Source organism: Mercurialis annua, linkage group LG5 (genome assembly GCF_937616625.2).
Source record: "Mercurialis annua linkage group LG5, ddMerAnnu1.2, whole genome shotgun sequence".
NCBI lineage: Eukaryota > Viridiplantae > Streptophyta > Magnoliopsida > Malpighiales > Euphorbiaceae > Mercurialis > Mercurialis annua.
In genome coordinates this window covers 11,040,645-11,054,046 of record NC_065574.1, presented here as the reverse complement: position 1 = coordinate 11,054,046, position 13,402 = coordinate 11,040,645, and the positions used below count along the sequence as shown (strand labels likewise).

Here is a 13,402-nt window from a genome sequence, read left to right as displayed (position 1 = left end):
GGCCAAAATGACATTGATGGATAAATTTTTGGGGCCAATTTGGTCTTTTGGAATTTCTGTTCCTGATTTAACTATATTTCAACCTTAATATAAATATACTTTTTTAAATTTTCTGACATTATTTAAAATTCATTTTGTATGATTGAAATATAGGCTCCCTGAATTCAATTCCCAACTATGGATTATGATGTAATACCAGTCATTTGGGTGTTAATTTCAAATCTCTGTAATTATTTCTAAGCCTAATGACCCAAAAAGGCCAAACATTTAGCGAATATTTATTTTTTCCACAACCTTTAAAACGTCTTGATTGTAGCCAATATCGTACTATATTGTTTCAAAAATATCCCAATCCGACAAGGAGTATTTTGATGCCGATGTATCACTGACGTGGACTGCTACTTATTTGCCGTGTATGAAAAAGATTAACCAAAAGTTGCAGATAATGAACTAAAAAGGTCAAATATTCAAGGCGAAAGTCTCCATTTCGTCCAAACCTGAAAAATATTTTTAATACATGACAAATATATATTAGACAGCACACTTTTTTATGTGTAGGAACATTTTTGAAATAATATAATAGATTTTGAATAGTATCGAGACCTTTTAAAAGTTTAGATTGAACGAGAACTGTCAACGGACGTTTGGCCTTATTGCTAATAATATTTATCTTTTTCTATGCTCTACAATATAATATTAGTCGTTTGTCTCTCAACTTTAAATCTGTATAACTTGTTTCTAACAATTTTTTTTTTCTTACAGATTTTCTAAATTCTATTTTGGGAAAGAGCAATTAATATACATGTTTTTTTACATGACATTGTTGGTTGTCAATTGTCCAAATTAAAATTCGCTACTTAAACTATAATTCTAACTTTCAACTAATGAATCGATTACTGTTACTCTAAACATCAGCTTCATTGGGCATAACAAAAGCCATACACAACAACTCAAATACTTAAAGCCAAAAATTTCATTTAAAAAAACAAACTTACTAACAATTACTTAAAATGACTGCTAAAACAATTATTCATAACTGCACAACAGTGGTTTTAATGTGGTGGACAACTTTAACTTTTTTCTCTTCTTGTTTAAATTTCCTTTTACAAATTGATAATTTTTTTTTTGTGTTTCAATTTAAACATTGAATATCCATTTTGTTTTTTTTTGAAATTTTGAATATCCATTTGCATTAGGTAAATTTGGACATGAATGGTCATATCAAAGGCAAGCCAATGTTGGTCCAAAATGGAAATAATACAATTGTTTTCCCAACAATTTGCTTCTACTTTGAAGAAGAAAAGATGCATCCTTATGCTATGTTTTACAAAGCAAATACTTTGGATTTTGTATTCCCAGTCTTCATGGCTAAAGTCATCATGGCTTTTTTAGTTTCATGGTTCATTTATTTTCTTCTTAGGCCTTTGAGACAACCCAGATTTGTCTGCAATATCTTGGTAATTATTTTTTTCACTTAAATATTAATACTTTATATAATATTGAATTTTTAGTGTTAAAAAGTCTAAATGTTGCCAAAGATTTATCTTATGTTTCAGTATTGGTAGACCTCATGTATGTCCCCTTTGGTCGGAGCTTGGACATTTAATTTTTGTCTCAAGCCTGGCTCGAGCCGGAAATATGTTCGGTATTTTATGTTGGGCTCGGTCTTTCATTATTATTATTTAATTTTCCGTTAGCCCGAGTCTTTATAGATTTAATTCACGTGTTGGGCTTTGATAATAAATATGAGGTTTGGATCGGGCTTGGACCGGACTCAGACTTGCGTCTGGTTGGGCCAAACCTAAGCCCAGCTCATGAACAGGTTTAAGTTTTGGTACTAAAACTTTAATTTTTATTTCAAATACTTCATGTTTTCTTACTAAAATAAGATGACGTGACAATTAGTGAAAGCATACTCGAAGAATATGTTATCATGTAAGGCGCCACGTCCGATGACAACCGGCTTGGTAATTGATATGGCAACCGATGTGGCAGCATATTCCTATGATATACTTCATCTGATTGCCATATCAGGTCAGAAAGTTATGAAGTGCCATCCTCTATAATAAAAATTAAATTTTTTGGTAGCACTTTGTTACAAATCGAAGTCTTGGTACCAAATCGGAACATAGGACAAATTTTTTGTACCATGTATTTTTGCAATTTTTAACATCAAATTGGCTTAATTACTTCAGGCTGGCATTATCTTAGGACCCTCAGTCCTGGGTCGCAACCAGATTTTCATGGAGAAATTTTTCCCACCAAAAGAGATGTTAATTTTCAACACATTCTCAAAGCTTGGAACAGCATACTTAATCTTCATCGTTGCTATAAAAATGGACACAGATATTCTACTCAAATCAGCCAAGAAAACCTGGCCAATTGGTTTATGCAGCTATATTTTCCCATTAATTGTCACTTCATTTCTTGGTTTTGCTATGAAAACTGAACTATTTTCATGCATAAAACACACAAGAGAAATGATTTTCTTAAGTGGATCATTATCAGTTACTTATTTCCCAGTTGTTGCTCAATTCATTCAAGAATTAGGCCTCTTAACTACTGATATTGGTCAGCTTGCTCTGTCAGCTTCCATGCTTATTCAAATGATGAGCCATGTTCTTACAGTTCTTGGAGTTATCGTGACGAGGGACACGTGTTTGCGTTCGGTTTGTTACTTTCTGATCGTATGCGTAACTGTCCTTTTCGCAGTTTACGTTATCCGACCGTTGATTCTGCTGATTATAGAGAGAACGCCAAAAGGACAGCCAGTGAAACAAAACTATGTTATAGCTATTCTTGTTGGTACTTTAGTTATGGCAGTTGTAACTGATCTGACTTGGTCTGATTTTCTTTCGGGGGCTTTTATTATGGGGTTGATTGTGCCGAATGGACCGCCTTTAGGTTCGACTTTAGTTGAGAAATCTGAACTAATGGTTATGGAATTCTTTCTTCCTTTGTTCTTTGTTCAAGTTGGTTACTTAGTAGAAGTGTCTTCATTACAGAACATCAATGCTGTGATTGCTGTGTTACTTCTCGTTACGGTTTGTTGTTTGACCAAGATCATTGGAACTCTGTTTGCTTCTCTGTTTCTCAATATTAGATTTCATAATGCTATTTTGTTAGGCATCATTTTGAACTTCAAGGGTGTTGTAGACTTGACATCTTTTGAACAATCCCGATTCAAAAACGTAAGTTAACCGATGATTTTGAGTTCATTGAACGAAAATGATGCTATCGACATTTCTGATTTTCCATTTCGTTTTTGCAGGTTTTGGATGCGCAATGTTATACTACATTGGTGCTATTTTATCTACTTCTCGTTGCGATTTTCTACCCTTTGATTGAAATTTTGTATAAGCCTCGGGTTCGATATGAAGAAAATTGGTCAAGATCACTCCAATCAACTCGTCAGGGTTCAGAATTACGAGTTCTGACATGTATATACGATGAAGATAACGTTCATGGCATGATAGCTTTACTCGAAACATTCAGTCTTAAAGCAGCAATTAGTCCTTTATGTGCTTATGTAGTGCATGTTGTTGATCTTATTAGCCAAACTGCTCCGCTATTACTTCCGTACAAGAGCAGAAAAACAAACCGTAGACATAGACGAGGCTCATCATCGTCTCATATCATGCGTGCTTTCGTAAATTACTCGAAAAACAGGAGCACCGGCTATGTCACGGTTCAACCATTCACTATAGTTGCACCATTCAAGACTATGCATAATATAATCTGTGATCTTGCGGAGGAAAGACAGATTCCTTTCATTATTGTTCCATTTCATAAAAATCAGAAAGGCGTGCTGCAGGATTTTAATTCTGGTCTGCAACTTAATTCGCTCTGCAGTGTTGGGATTTTCGTCGACAGAGGATTGAAACCTCGTACAATGAACAAACCAGACACATATTCATGTCGAATTGCAGTACTTTTCGTTGGCGGTGCAGATGATCGTGAAGCGTTAGCACTCGCGATCAGAATGTCGGAAAATCCTGAAGTGAACATCACAACATTAAGGATCAATTCCACAAAAGATAAGGATATGATCAATTTTTCTCAAGAACTGTTGGATGACTTGCTGGTCAAGGAATTCATGGAGAAAAATCTTTATAATTCTAGGGTTGTTTGTCATGAGGTACAAGTAAATGATAGTTTACAAATGCTAAATGTGATTCAATCTCTAAGGGAAAATTACGATCTTATCCTTATCGGGAAGAAATCAGGGGCAAGACATTTTGAGAGAGACATGTTCGGATGGGTAGAACATCAGGAATTAGGTGTTATAGGTGATATGATCACTTCGGCAGATTATTACGACGATAATACATCGGTGCTAGTAACGGAACATTGCAGTTTAGTTACTAAATCTATGTCGATTTCATCGTCCGGACCGGAGCTAGGAAGTAGAAATTCGTCAGCTTTTAGGAACGATTGGTCGATTTCTTAGGCTCAGTTGATAAATTTGTAGTTATTTTGTATAGATTTAGGGTTTATTTTAGAATGTACTTAATTAGATGTTAGTAACTGACCCCTTGAATGTGGGCTGATCATTGTAAAAATAACTTGTCCATCTTAAAATTTAGATTCTTCTATTGTAGAAACATTAAATTAGATCAGTTTAAAAAACTTCAGCTATCATGAATGAGACTCTAATAAATGAATTTACTATTCTTTCAATAACTATATGAATTCTTTCATTTTCTACTCAATTCAATCAATTTATCTCTTACTGAGGATTGCATTAGTGTGGTTAAAGCATAAATCAATATACTAACTTATAAAAGAGAAGCAGAAAACACTGTACATTGAACAGTGTTCTGCTTCTCCCTTATAAGCCCTTTCAGTCAAATACTGCAGTGTTTAGGAACGATTGGTCCATTTCTGTCATTTCCGTTATAATTACACCTCCACCCTTTTACTCTACACTTTGCATTAATTTAAAAGGTACATTTTGGTCTTTTACTTCTTTTAAAAAAGGTCAAGTGCATTTAACAAGTCACGTGCGGTTTTAAAATTTACATCAAAGAAGCTGCTTATTGAAGAAGCACCTTCTCGAGTAAGTTATGTCATCCAACGCTTTTCAATTAGCTATGTTTACAGCTGTAAATTGGCTCATGTGGCAGCTTTCTGTCCATACTTTCTACTACCGTCATTCCATCTTTGCCCCTGCAACAAAAACAGTATATAAATCAGTGTTTGGGAAAGATGGTAAACCAATTTCAATTCTCACCCATCTATTGTTTACTAATGGAGCTTATTTAATTTGATTCAGTTGCAAGATACAAGCATTCAAACGATGGAAATTTGTTCAACCTACATGTAAATTATTAGTCAAATAGTTTAATTAGCTTTTATAGCCTAGAAAAGTGCTCTTTTTTGTCCATTAACTCTTTAGTTGGCTCACATGACTTCAAATTGTATATTTTACATGTACAGGGACTAACGTTGAAGCTGAACTAAAATCCAGTTATTCATTTTTTTCCAGGACACACAAGGGGCAGTTTATGCTTTACCATAATCCTTGCACAAGAAAAGGAAAATCAGTACGATTTTTAATGGCTTTTTCGAAATTATCACAATATAATAAATTATTTATGTAGTAGACTAATTTTGATATCCAACAGCTGAAACTTAACCACGGGTAGATGAAAACATGGTGAATGGACGGCTCATCTCCGTTGAGGCATGCATGAGTCGCACGTGGTGCGAATCCAACACCAAATAACATAACGGGACTAACAGGGTTCAAGACATCGGTATTTTGCTCTTCATTTGAAACGATTGCGTTTTACCGAAAATCATTACCGTTTTACTCTACGATTGCGTTTTACATGGGCCGGTTCGCAGCCCATGAAACGCAGGCATGTTTACACTCAAGTCAGTCTGTTTCTCACATTACCTAATATCCAGCCCATAATGCATAAATACATGATACATACTTTAATTTAATAATACATTTCCAATTTTCTCATAATAAAATTTATTTTTTCACTTTAATAATTTCAAATAAAAATAAAAATTAAATATATACATACTGTACTCTGACACAATTTAAAATATAGATTTAAAGACAACACAATTTATCGCATAATTAGCAATTACCAATTCTTAATGTTTACATTAAAACTGTGGATTTATTAGTTATGTTTTTTTTTATATTTAAATTTGTGTTTTTTCTGTGTAGATGTTTTTTTCTTTACTAAAACCCATATGGGTATATTTTTGCACCTTTTTCTTTTCTTATTTCACTAAATCTTTATTTTTACTATCTATTTTTATGGCTTAATATCTTAAATACAAATTTTTTTGAAGTGAGATTAATCCTATCAAAGACTTTAAAAATAGTGACTTTAATCAATTTTCAATAAGTATTGTTCTAAAAAAATACCAAATATAATATTTTTAATTCTACACACACACACACACACACACACACACACACATATATATATATATATATATATATATATATATATATATATATATATATATATATATATATATTATTTGAAAAATACTTATCAATATTAGAATATAAATTATAAAATGGTCATAATTAAAATAAATCGGTATTCTTTCAAATTACAGTAGTATTTATTAAAATTAGCTAAAATTAATATTTTTAAAAGTTCTGGTTAAAATTGTGCTTCTCCCGAAGCAATATTTGTAAGGGTTAATTACATATAAAATCATGATCTTTGCACCAAGTTTCAAAAATAACATTACCTTTAAAACGTGACAATTATAGACATCACCTTTTATTTTTTTTCAATTTCATCATGTGCACATTTTTTGGTGAAAATTTGCTGATTTGGACAACCGATGGGTCTGCCACGTGTCATGCCACGTCAGCAAAAAATGCCACTAAAAATCGATGATGTTATTTTTGAAAAAAAATGAAAGGTGGTGTCTATAATTGACACGTTTCAAAGGTTATGTTATTTTTGAAATTTGGCGCAAAGGTCGTGATTTTATATGTAATTAACCCTATTTGTAATAAACGAATTTTAATGCTAGACTATTTTATCGAAATATTTTTGTTGGAACTGGACTTAATAATGTATTATGATTATTGATTACTAGGATACTATGTTTGTAATTGTGTTTTGGTTTAGTTTGTGTGTTTTGTGTTTAAAATACTCTATGCCTTTCTTAAATCCCGAAGCAACGCGAGGGTGAATGTACTAGTATAATATAAAACAATAAGACCATTTTACTGTTATACTCTCCGCATATGTCATAATTCACAATTTGATACTTTTTATTTGATAACAAACAATTTACTACCTCATTTTCAATTCCGTTAACAATTAGAGGCTTCTTTTTGTTCCGTTAACAATTTAATATTCACTTTCAAATAATTTGATATCCCGGTTTCAGTTATGTTAACGATTTGGTAATTCACTTTTAATTATATTAATGATTTGATACCTTATTTTCGAATGATTTGACACTTCACTTTTCATTCCGTTAATAATTTGATATCCAGATTTAACAGAAGGTTGTAATTGTTTGTAAAATTAAAAATGAGATAATAAATCGTTGATTTTCAAATAAGAGGTAGCAAACTGTGATTTATGACATACGTGGAGGACCTCAGAGTAATTTTCTCAAACCATAATAGAACTCTTATTATAAGCGTAATTACATTTTTGTCTTTCTATTTTTAATGAGCAAATTATTATGAGGCTCCCAACATATATCATAATTATCAATTTGATACCTCTTGTTTGAAAATCTTATTTAATGGTCTCTCAATTTTAATTTCGTTAACTATTAGACCCTTTTGTTAACTTGTGGTACCAAATCGTTAACAAAATTGAACATGAGGTATCAAATCATTTGCTTATAAGTGCCGAAATTAGCGAAAGGGTTTAATATTTAACAAAATTGAAAGTGAGAGACTGTTAAATAGGATTTTAAAATAAGGAGCATTAAATTGTTAGTTATGATATAACTAGAGGGTCTAAGAGTAATTTGCTTTTTTTTATATATAGAAATTAGATGGTAACATGGCAATTTTTGTTTATTATAGTAAATAGATCAGGTTAATGCCATAAAAATTCACTAACTTTACATGTTTTTTCAATTTAATCACGCCTTTTAAAATTTGTCAAAAAAATACACCAATTTTTATTTTTTTCTAATCCATATACGGTATTGACGTGATGTTAAAAATGACATCCACCTCAACAAATTACACCAATAAATGAATGTAATCTCAACACCATGTATGAATTTGGAAAAAACAGAAAATTTGTGTATTTATATAACAAGTTTTAAAATGTGTGATTAAATTGAGAAAACGTATAAAGTTAGTGAACTTTTATAACATTACCCGCTATAGCTATCTATCTTTATACAATTTGAAATGTAAATCAATATCTAACTTAATTAAAAAAAATGAGCTTAAATCCTGAGTATGCTCTATCGTTAAAGTTTTGCAAAAAATATTTAAGATTATATACGGCTCCATTCAGTTTTACTGTAATAATTGAATGTTGTGGTTAAATTTAATAAAATGGAGATCAATGAGCTAGGTGTGGGAGCAAATTATGTTTTACCCAGTGTTGTTTAAGGCGCAAGGCGCTCTCAAGGCGAGATAGCCATGTATCGCTCGAGGCGAGAAGCGCTAAAAAAGCGCTCGCTTTATCGAAGTAAGGCGCCTATACCTAAAAATATTAAATATATATAATTATATATATATATATTTAATAAAAAATCACTGGATTTGGATCATTAGGATTTTGCACGTAGTTGTATTTCCATCCGGGATCCTTCTTCTTTTCAGTGGGTGTTGAACCATCAGTGCATGGTTGAGGTTGGCTATCCATGGCGTGAGAAGAAAGAATAAAGGGCTCTGCTCTTTGTTTTTTACTTAACGTATATTTTAATTTGAAGTTATTGTGTTTTACTTAATCCTAAACACTTACATATAGAAACTTGAATAGACTTTTATACTTCCTAAAAGACTTTTAAACTTCCCAAGTTAAATCCATTTAAAGCATTAATTAAGACATTAATTAAGGCTATCAAATAGGAATGTCTAGATTAGAGTAAAAGTCACTTAAAAAACGTAAAAAACAAAAAATTCAAAAAAGCGTGCCTTTTCATATTCCAAGGCGAGCCAAGGCAAGCGCTTAAGCAAATAGAGTGCTCGCCTTACTGAAGGCGCCTCGACTGGAAGGTCTGGAGGCGCCATCAGTTTGTGGCGCCTCGCCCGAGCGCTTTAGGCGCTCAAGCGAGCGCTTTTAATAACACTGGTTTTACCAATTAAATTAACCTAGGATGCAAATATCAATCGCTTTTCTATTATTTGATAAAATGTTTTCATACACATATTAATGAAAATATGGTATCAGAAATTGAGTGTGTCATTAACCAAACTAAAGTCTACCAAGGAGATACCAACACTCAAAGCATATATTCCACATTGTCTAAACAACAACACACCAAGGACTCTACATTCATTCAATCCAAACCGAATCGAACCAAATTAAATTTTAATTTTAATTTTTTATAATCATAGAAATTAAAAATAGAGTTATTTATAATAGTCTTTCAATTTTTTTATCGATTCAAACAAGTTTTTTTTTAAAAGACAATCGATATTAAAGCTTAACTTTTCATTTCTTGACATTTCACACTAAAATGTTATTATCCGGTGTTATTTATTCATTATAAACTGCATCAAACGACATTGTTTGATGAGGGAAAAATATTTTTGAACCATAAATGCCAAGGAATAAAAAGATCGATGGACCTTTTTGTACCATATTTTAAGAGCGTATTTAAATCGCTGAAGATGTGAAATGTAAAATGTGAAATTTTTTTATTTATAAATTTTCCTTTAAAATAATTCCAACCGAACTGAGCCAAATTAATTGGTTTGATTGATTTTTAAGGTTCGATTTGTATCAAAAATCTAAAATTTGTACTTTTAAAAGTCGAATCAAACCAAAAAATCAATTTTGTTATAATATCAAAACCAAATCAAAATTATCATTAGGTCCAGTTTGATTCGGTTTTTACACACCCCTAACCACACCCGAACTTAAAGCAAACTAACCCCATAATCTCATTTCATATATAAACCATTAATGATCAACAACATGAGAGATACAAGAAGAAAATAAAATGGAATGGTTGTATTCAAGAAGAAGAGGTCCTGAATGGAAACAAGGTTGGACCGGCCAAACCATCGGTTCAATATCACTACCACCATCTCCATTACTCATCATTTTCGCCATTGTCACTCTCTTATTATGGCTCTCTCAGTACACAAATTATAAGGCAGAATTGCACCACTCAGCTGTCAACTTTCAGTTCTTCATTTTCTTGCTTCCCACTTTTCTGATACTGTTATTGATGGCTTCGTATGCTGCTAACTGGATGCCTAACTTACGTTTCCGGCAACCACCGCGGCGGATTGATCCGGTTCGGTCAGCTGAGGGATCTTCACAGCCTTGGGGTATTGCAGTGTTTGTAGTATTGCTTTTGGTGTTGCTTTCGTATCAATCTTCTTTTCATTCTAAGTGGTTTGGTCCTCTTAGGAGGTCGGATTAATTGGTATTTGGTTGTTTACTATATGAATTGATTACGCTTGTGGGAAAGTGAGGATACAAATATTATGTATATTTTTGATAATGATCATGGGATGATTTTAGGCATCCAAGAAAAAAAATATAAATTCTTCTGACCGGCTTTAGCCGGATTGATATGCAAGCGGAATTAAAATCATTATGAATTTAATCTACAAACAACAATATAATAAAATAGACAAATAACACAAAATATTTACGTGGTTCAGCAATTATAAGCACGGGAGAAATAATCGAGCTATTCACTAATCACTAAAAAGAGTTCGCTAGAGAATCACCAAATAAAAAACATGTCTAATAAATATACGTCTTTAGAAAAAAAACTCATAACTTGTTTAAGAAGTAACCAAAAAGAGTTAGAATTAAGTTATATTTCTCACATCACACACACCCTCTTTTCCTTTTATTCATATCTATATTTGATTTACATCGTGTGTTCGGTTCTTTTTATTATAATTCTAAAAGATTAATAAGATAGAGTATGTAGAGAGAATAATTTTTTTTTATAATATTAGGAGTACTAATTCTAATTTAATTATTCTTTCTAATTATCCAATAATAACAATAAAATTATCATTCCCCTAAATACTCTATTAATATATTCTTAATACAAATAGAATTTTACACACTTTCTAGTTACTATATTTACCTTATTTGCTCTAAGTAGATAACTGAATTTAAACTGCCTTGATTATAAATTATTGTGTAATTTTTTATATTATCTCATGTGAGAGAGGTATGGCATTGAAATTAATTCAAGATGTTGGGTTATCAAGTAAATTAGATCTACTAAAATAAAAATAAATTAGATCTATTCTCTATTGGATGAAATATTTAAAATTAATTGATAAAAATTAATTAGTTGAAATTCATATGAAAATAATATTCTAAATTGTTTCTGTTTTTTTTATTATATTATGTTTTTTTGATTTAAATTTAAAATCTAAAAATCATTTACTTAAACAGTATATTTTTATTTTTTTTGGTATTAGATATAACTAGGTCGATGCCCGCGCGTTGCGCGGGTGATTTTAATAGTTTTAAAAAATATTCTCTATATCATAATTTATAAACATGATAAATTTCATAAATTTTATATATAATAAAAATTCTTCAAATTTCATATATTTAATACATTAATAAAAATTCGTCATATTTCATACCTTTTAAACGTAAATTAGAACTACTCATAAACTTTAAGGAAATTTCATTAAATTTTAACTAAAATTCATTAAATTTCATAACCAAAACAATAAAAAAAATTAATAAGATTAAACTTTAATTACTTTTATTTAATTTTAAAAATATTTCATATTTCATAACATATAAATAATGATATTATAATTAAACATTTAAAATTCATAATCAATTTTTTTATTAACGTACTGTTTTTTTAAATATAATTAAAAAAAATAAAAGATATGTCATATAAATAAATAAAAAAGACATTTGATGGAAAATAATTGTCAACCTTAAATCAATTCAATGCATAAAATAAAATTTTTTATGTTAAATTGTTTTGATGAACCTCATAAAATCAACATTATCATTGAACTCATATAATTACGATTGTATGGTTCATGTCTAAAATATATATATTCCAACGGCATTCGATTCTCGTTTCTTTGAATTCTTTAGCAAGTTAGGTCACATGTCACTAAAATAAATTAAAATACAACAACAACAGCAACCATACACATAAACTAAACAATTTCAAAAAGATTGACGATACTTACTCCAAGCGTAATTCATTATGAATGATTAAAAACTCTTTTATTGCGGGAAAAAGTTGCATGAGACAATATCAAGTATGAAAAAAATAGAAAGAAATAGATATAAAAAAACTCTAAAAAACTATGTTTGTTTATAATTAAATATGTGTGCATGGATTTATATATATATATATATATATATATATATATATATATATATATATATATATATATATATATATATATATATATATATATATATACACTTATATATTTCATGACAAAGAAGTTGTAATTAATTGAAAAATATGAAAAGTTAGATGTTATACAAAACTTATTTTTAAAAATATGAAAAGTTTAAAAAAATTAATACATTTGGTTTCATAACCTATAAATGTTAATAATATCTTAAAATTCTTAATATTTTATAACTTATAAACATAAATAGAAACTTTTCAAATTTTATAACCATCACATTTATAAAATTCTATAACTTTAAATTTTTAATTAACTAAATTTAGTTTTAAAAATGTTCATATTTCACTACAAGAAAACAGGGCTTTAGCGACGGAAAATTCCGTCGCTAAAGCCCTCATTTCCGTCGCAAAACAGCTTTTGCGACGGATTTGCGACGGATTTGCGACGGATTGTATCCGTCGCAACATTTTTGGTCGCAAACAAAATTTGCGACCAAAAACGTGTCCGTGGCTAATTTTGCGACGGAAACGTCCGTCGCAAAAGCCACAACGTCCGTCGCAATTGTGTCTCCAATTCATTTCGTTTGGAGACAAATTGGCGACGGAACTTGTGCATTTGCGACGGAAAAGTCCGTCGCAAATGCCTCAGCCTTGGAGACGAAGGCTGAGGGTCTGCGACGGATATATCCGTCGCAAATCAGCGACGGACAAAATCCGTCGCCAATTCATCAGCTTTTGTCTCCAAACGCTGATGAATTGGCGACGGACAAGTCCGTCGCAAATGCCACAATCCGTCGCAAATTTCATTTTTTTTTTGCCGTTTTACGCTATTTTTTGCCGTTTTCCCCTGTCGTTTTAAATACAGTAATAACAATTCATTTATAAATTA

The 13,402-nt window shown here is 30.7% G+C and overlaps 2 protein-coding genes and 1 long non-coding RNA gene across 4 annotated transcripts; all 3 read left to right on the top strand.

The window, feature by feature from the left end:
• Positions 1-1,191: 1,191 nt before the first annotated feature.
• Positions 1,192-4,526, top strand: LOC126682334 (cation/H(+) antiporter 15-like). Its single transcript, XM_050377980.2, has 3 exons — positions 1,192-1,457; positions 2,196-3,191; positions 3,272-4,526. Exons 1-3 carry the CDS (start codon positions 1,209-1,211, stop codon positions 4,448-4,450), a joined length of 2,424 nt encoding a protein of 807 aa, XP_050233937.2. The 5' UTR covers positions 1,192-1,208; the 3' UTR covers positions 4,451-4,526.
• A 253-nt stretch (positions 4,527-4,779) lies between these two features.
• Positions 4,780-6,437, top strand: LOC126682335 (uncharacterized). 2 transcript variants are annotated; one of them, XR_007641427.2, is made up of 3 exons: positions 4,780-5,322; positions 5,440-5,546; positions 5,628-6,437. It is a non-coding gene; the product is annotated as an uncharacterized LOC126682335 (long non-coding RNA). The 2 variants fall into 2 exon arrangements; XR_007641426.2 differs by having other exon boundaries at positions 4,791-5,322; positions 5,489-5,546.
• A 3,703-nt stretch (positions 6,438-10,140) lies between these two features.
• On the top strand, positions 10,141-10,569 carry LOC126681458 (uncharacterized). The gene has a single exon (XM_050376997.1). The coding sequence runs from the start codon at positions 10,141-10,143 to the stop codon at positions 10,567-10,569; it is 429 nt and encodes a 142-aa protein (XP_050232954.1).
• Positions 10,570-13,402: the final 2,833 nt, after the last annotated feature.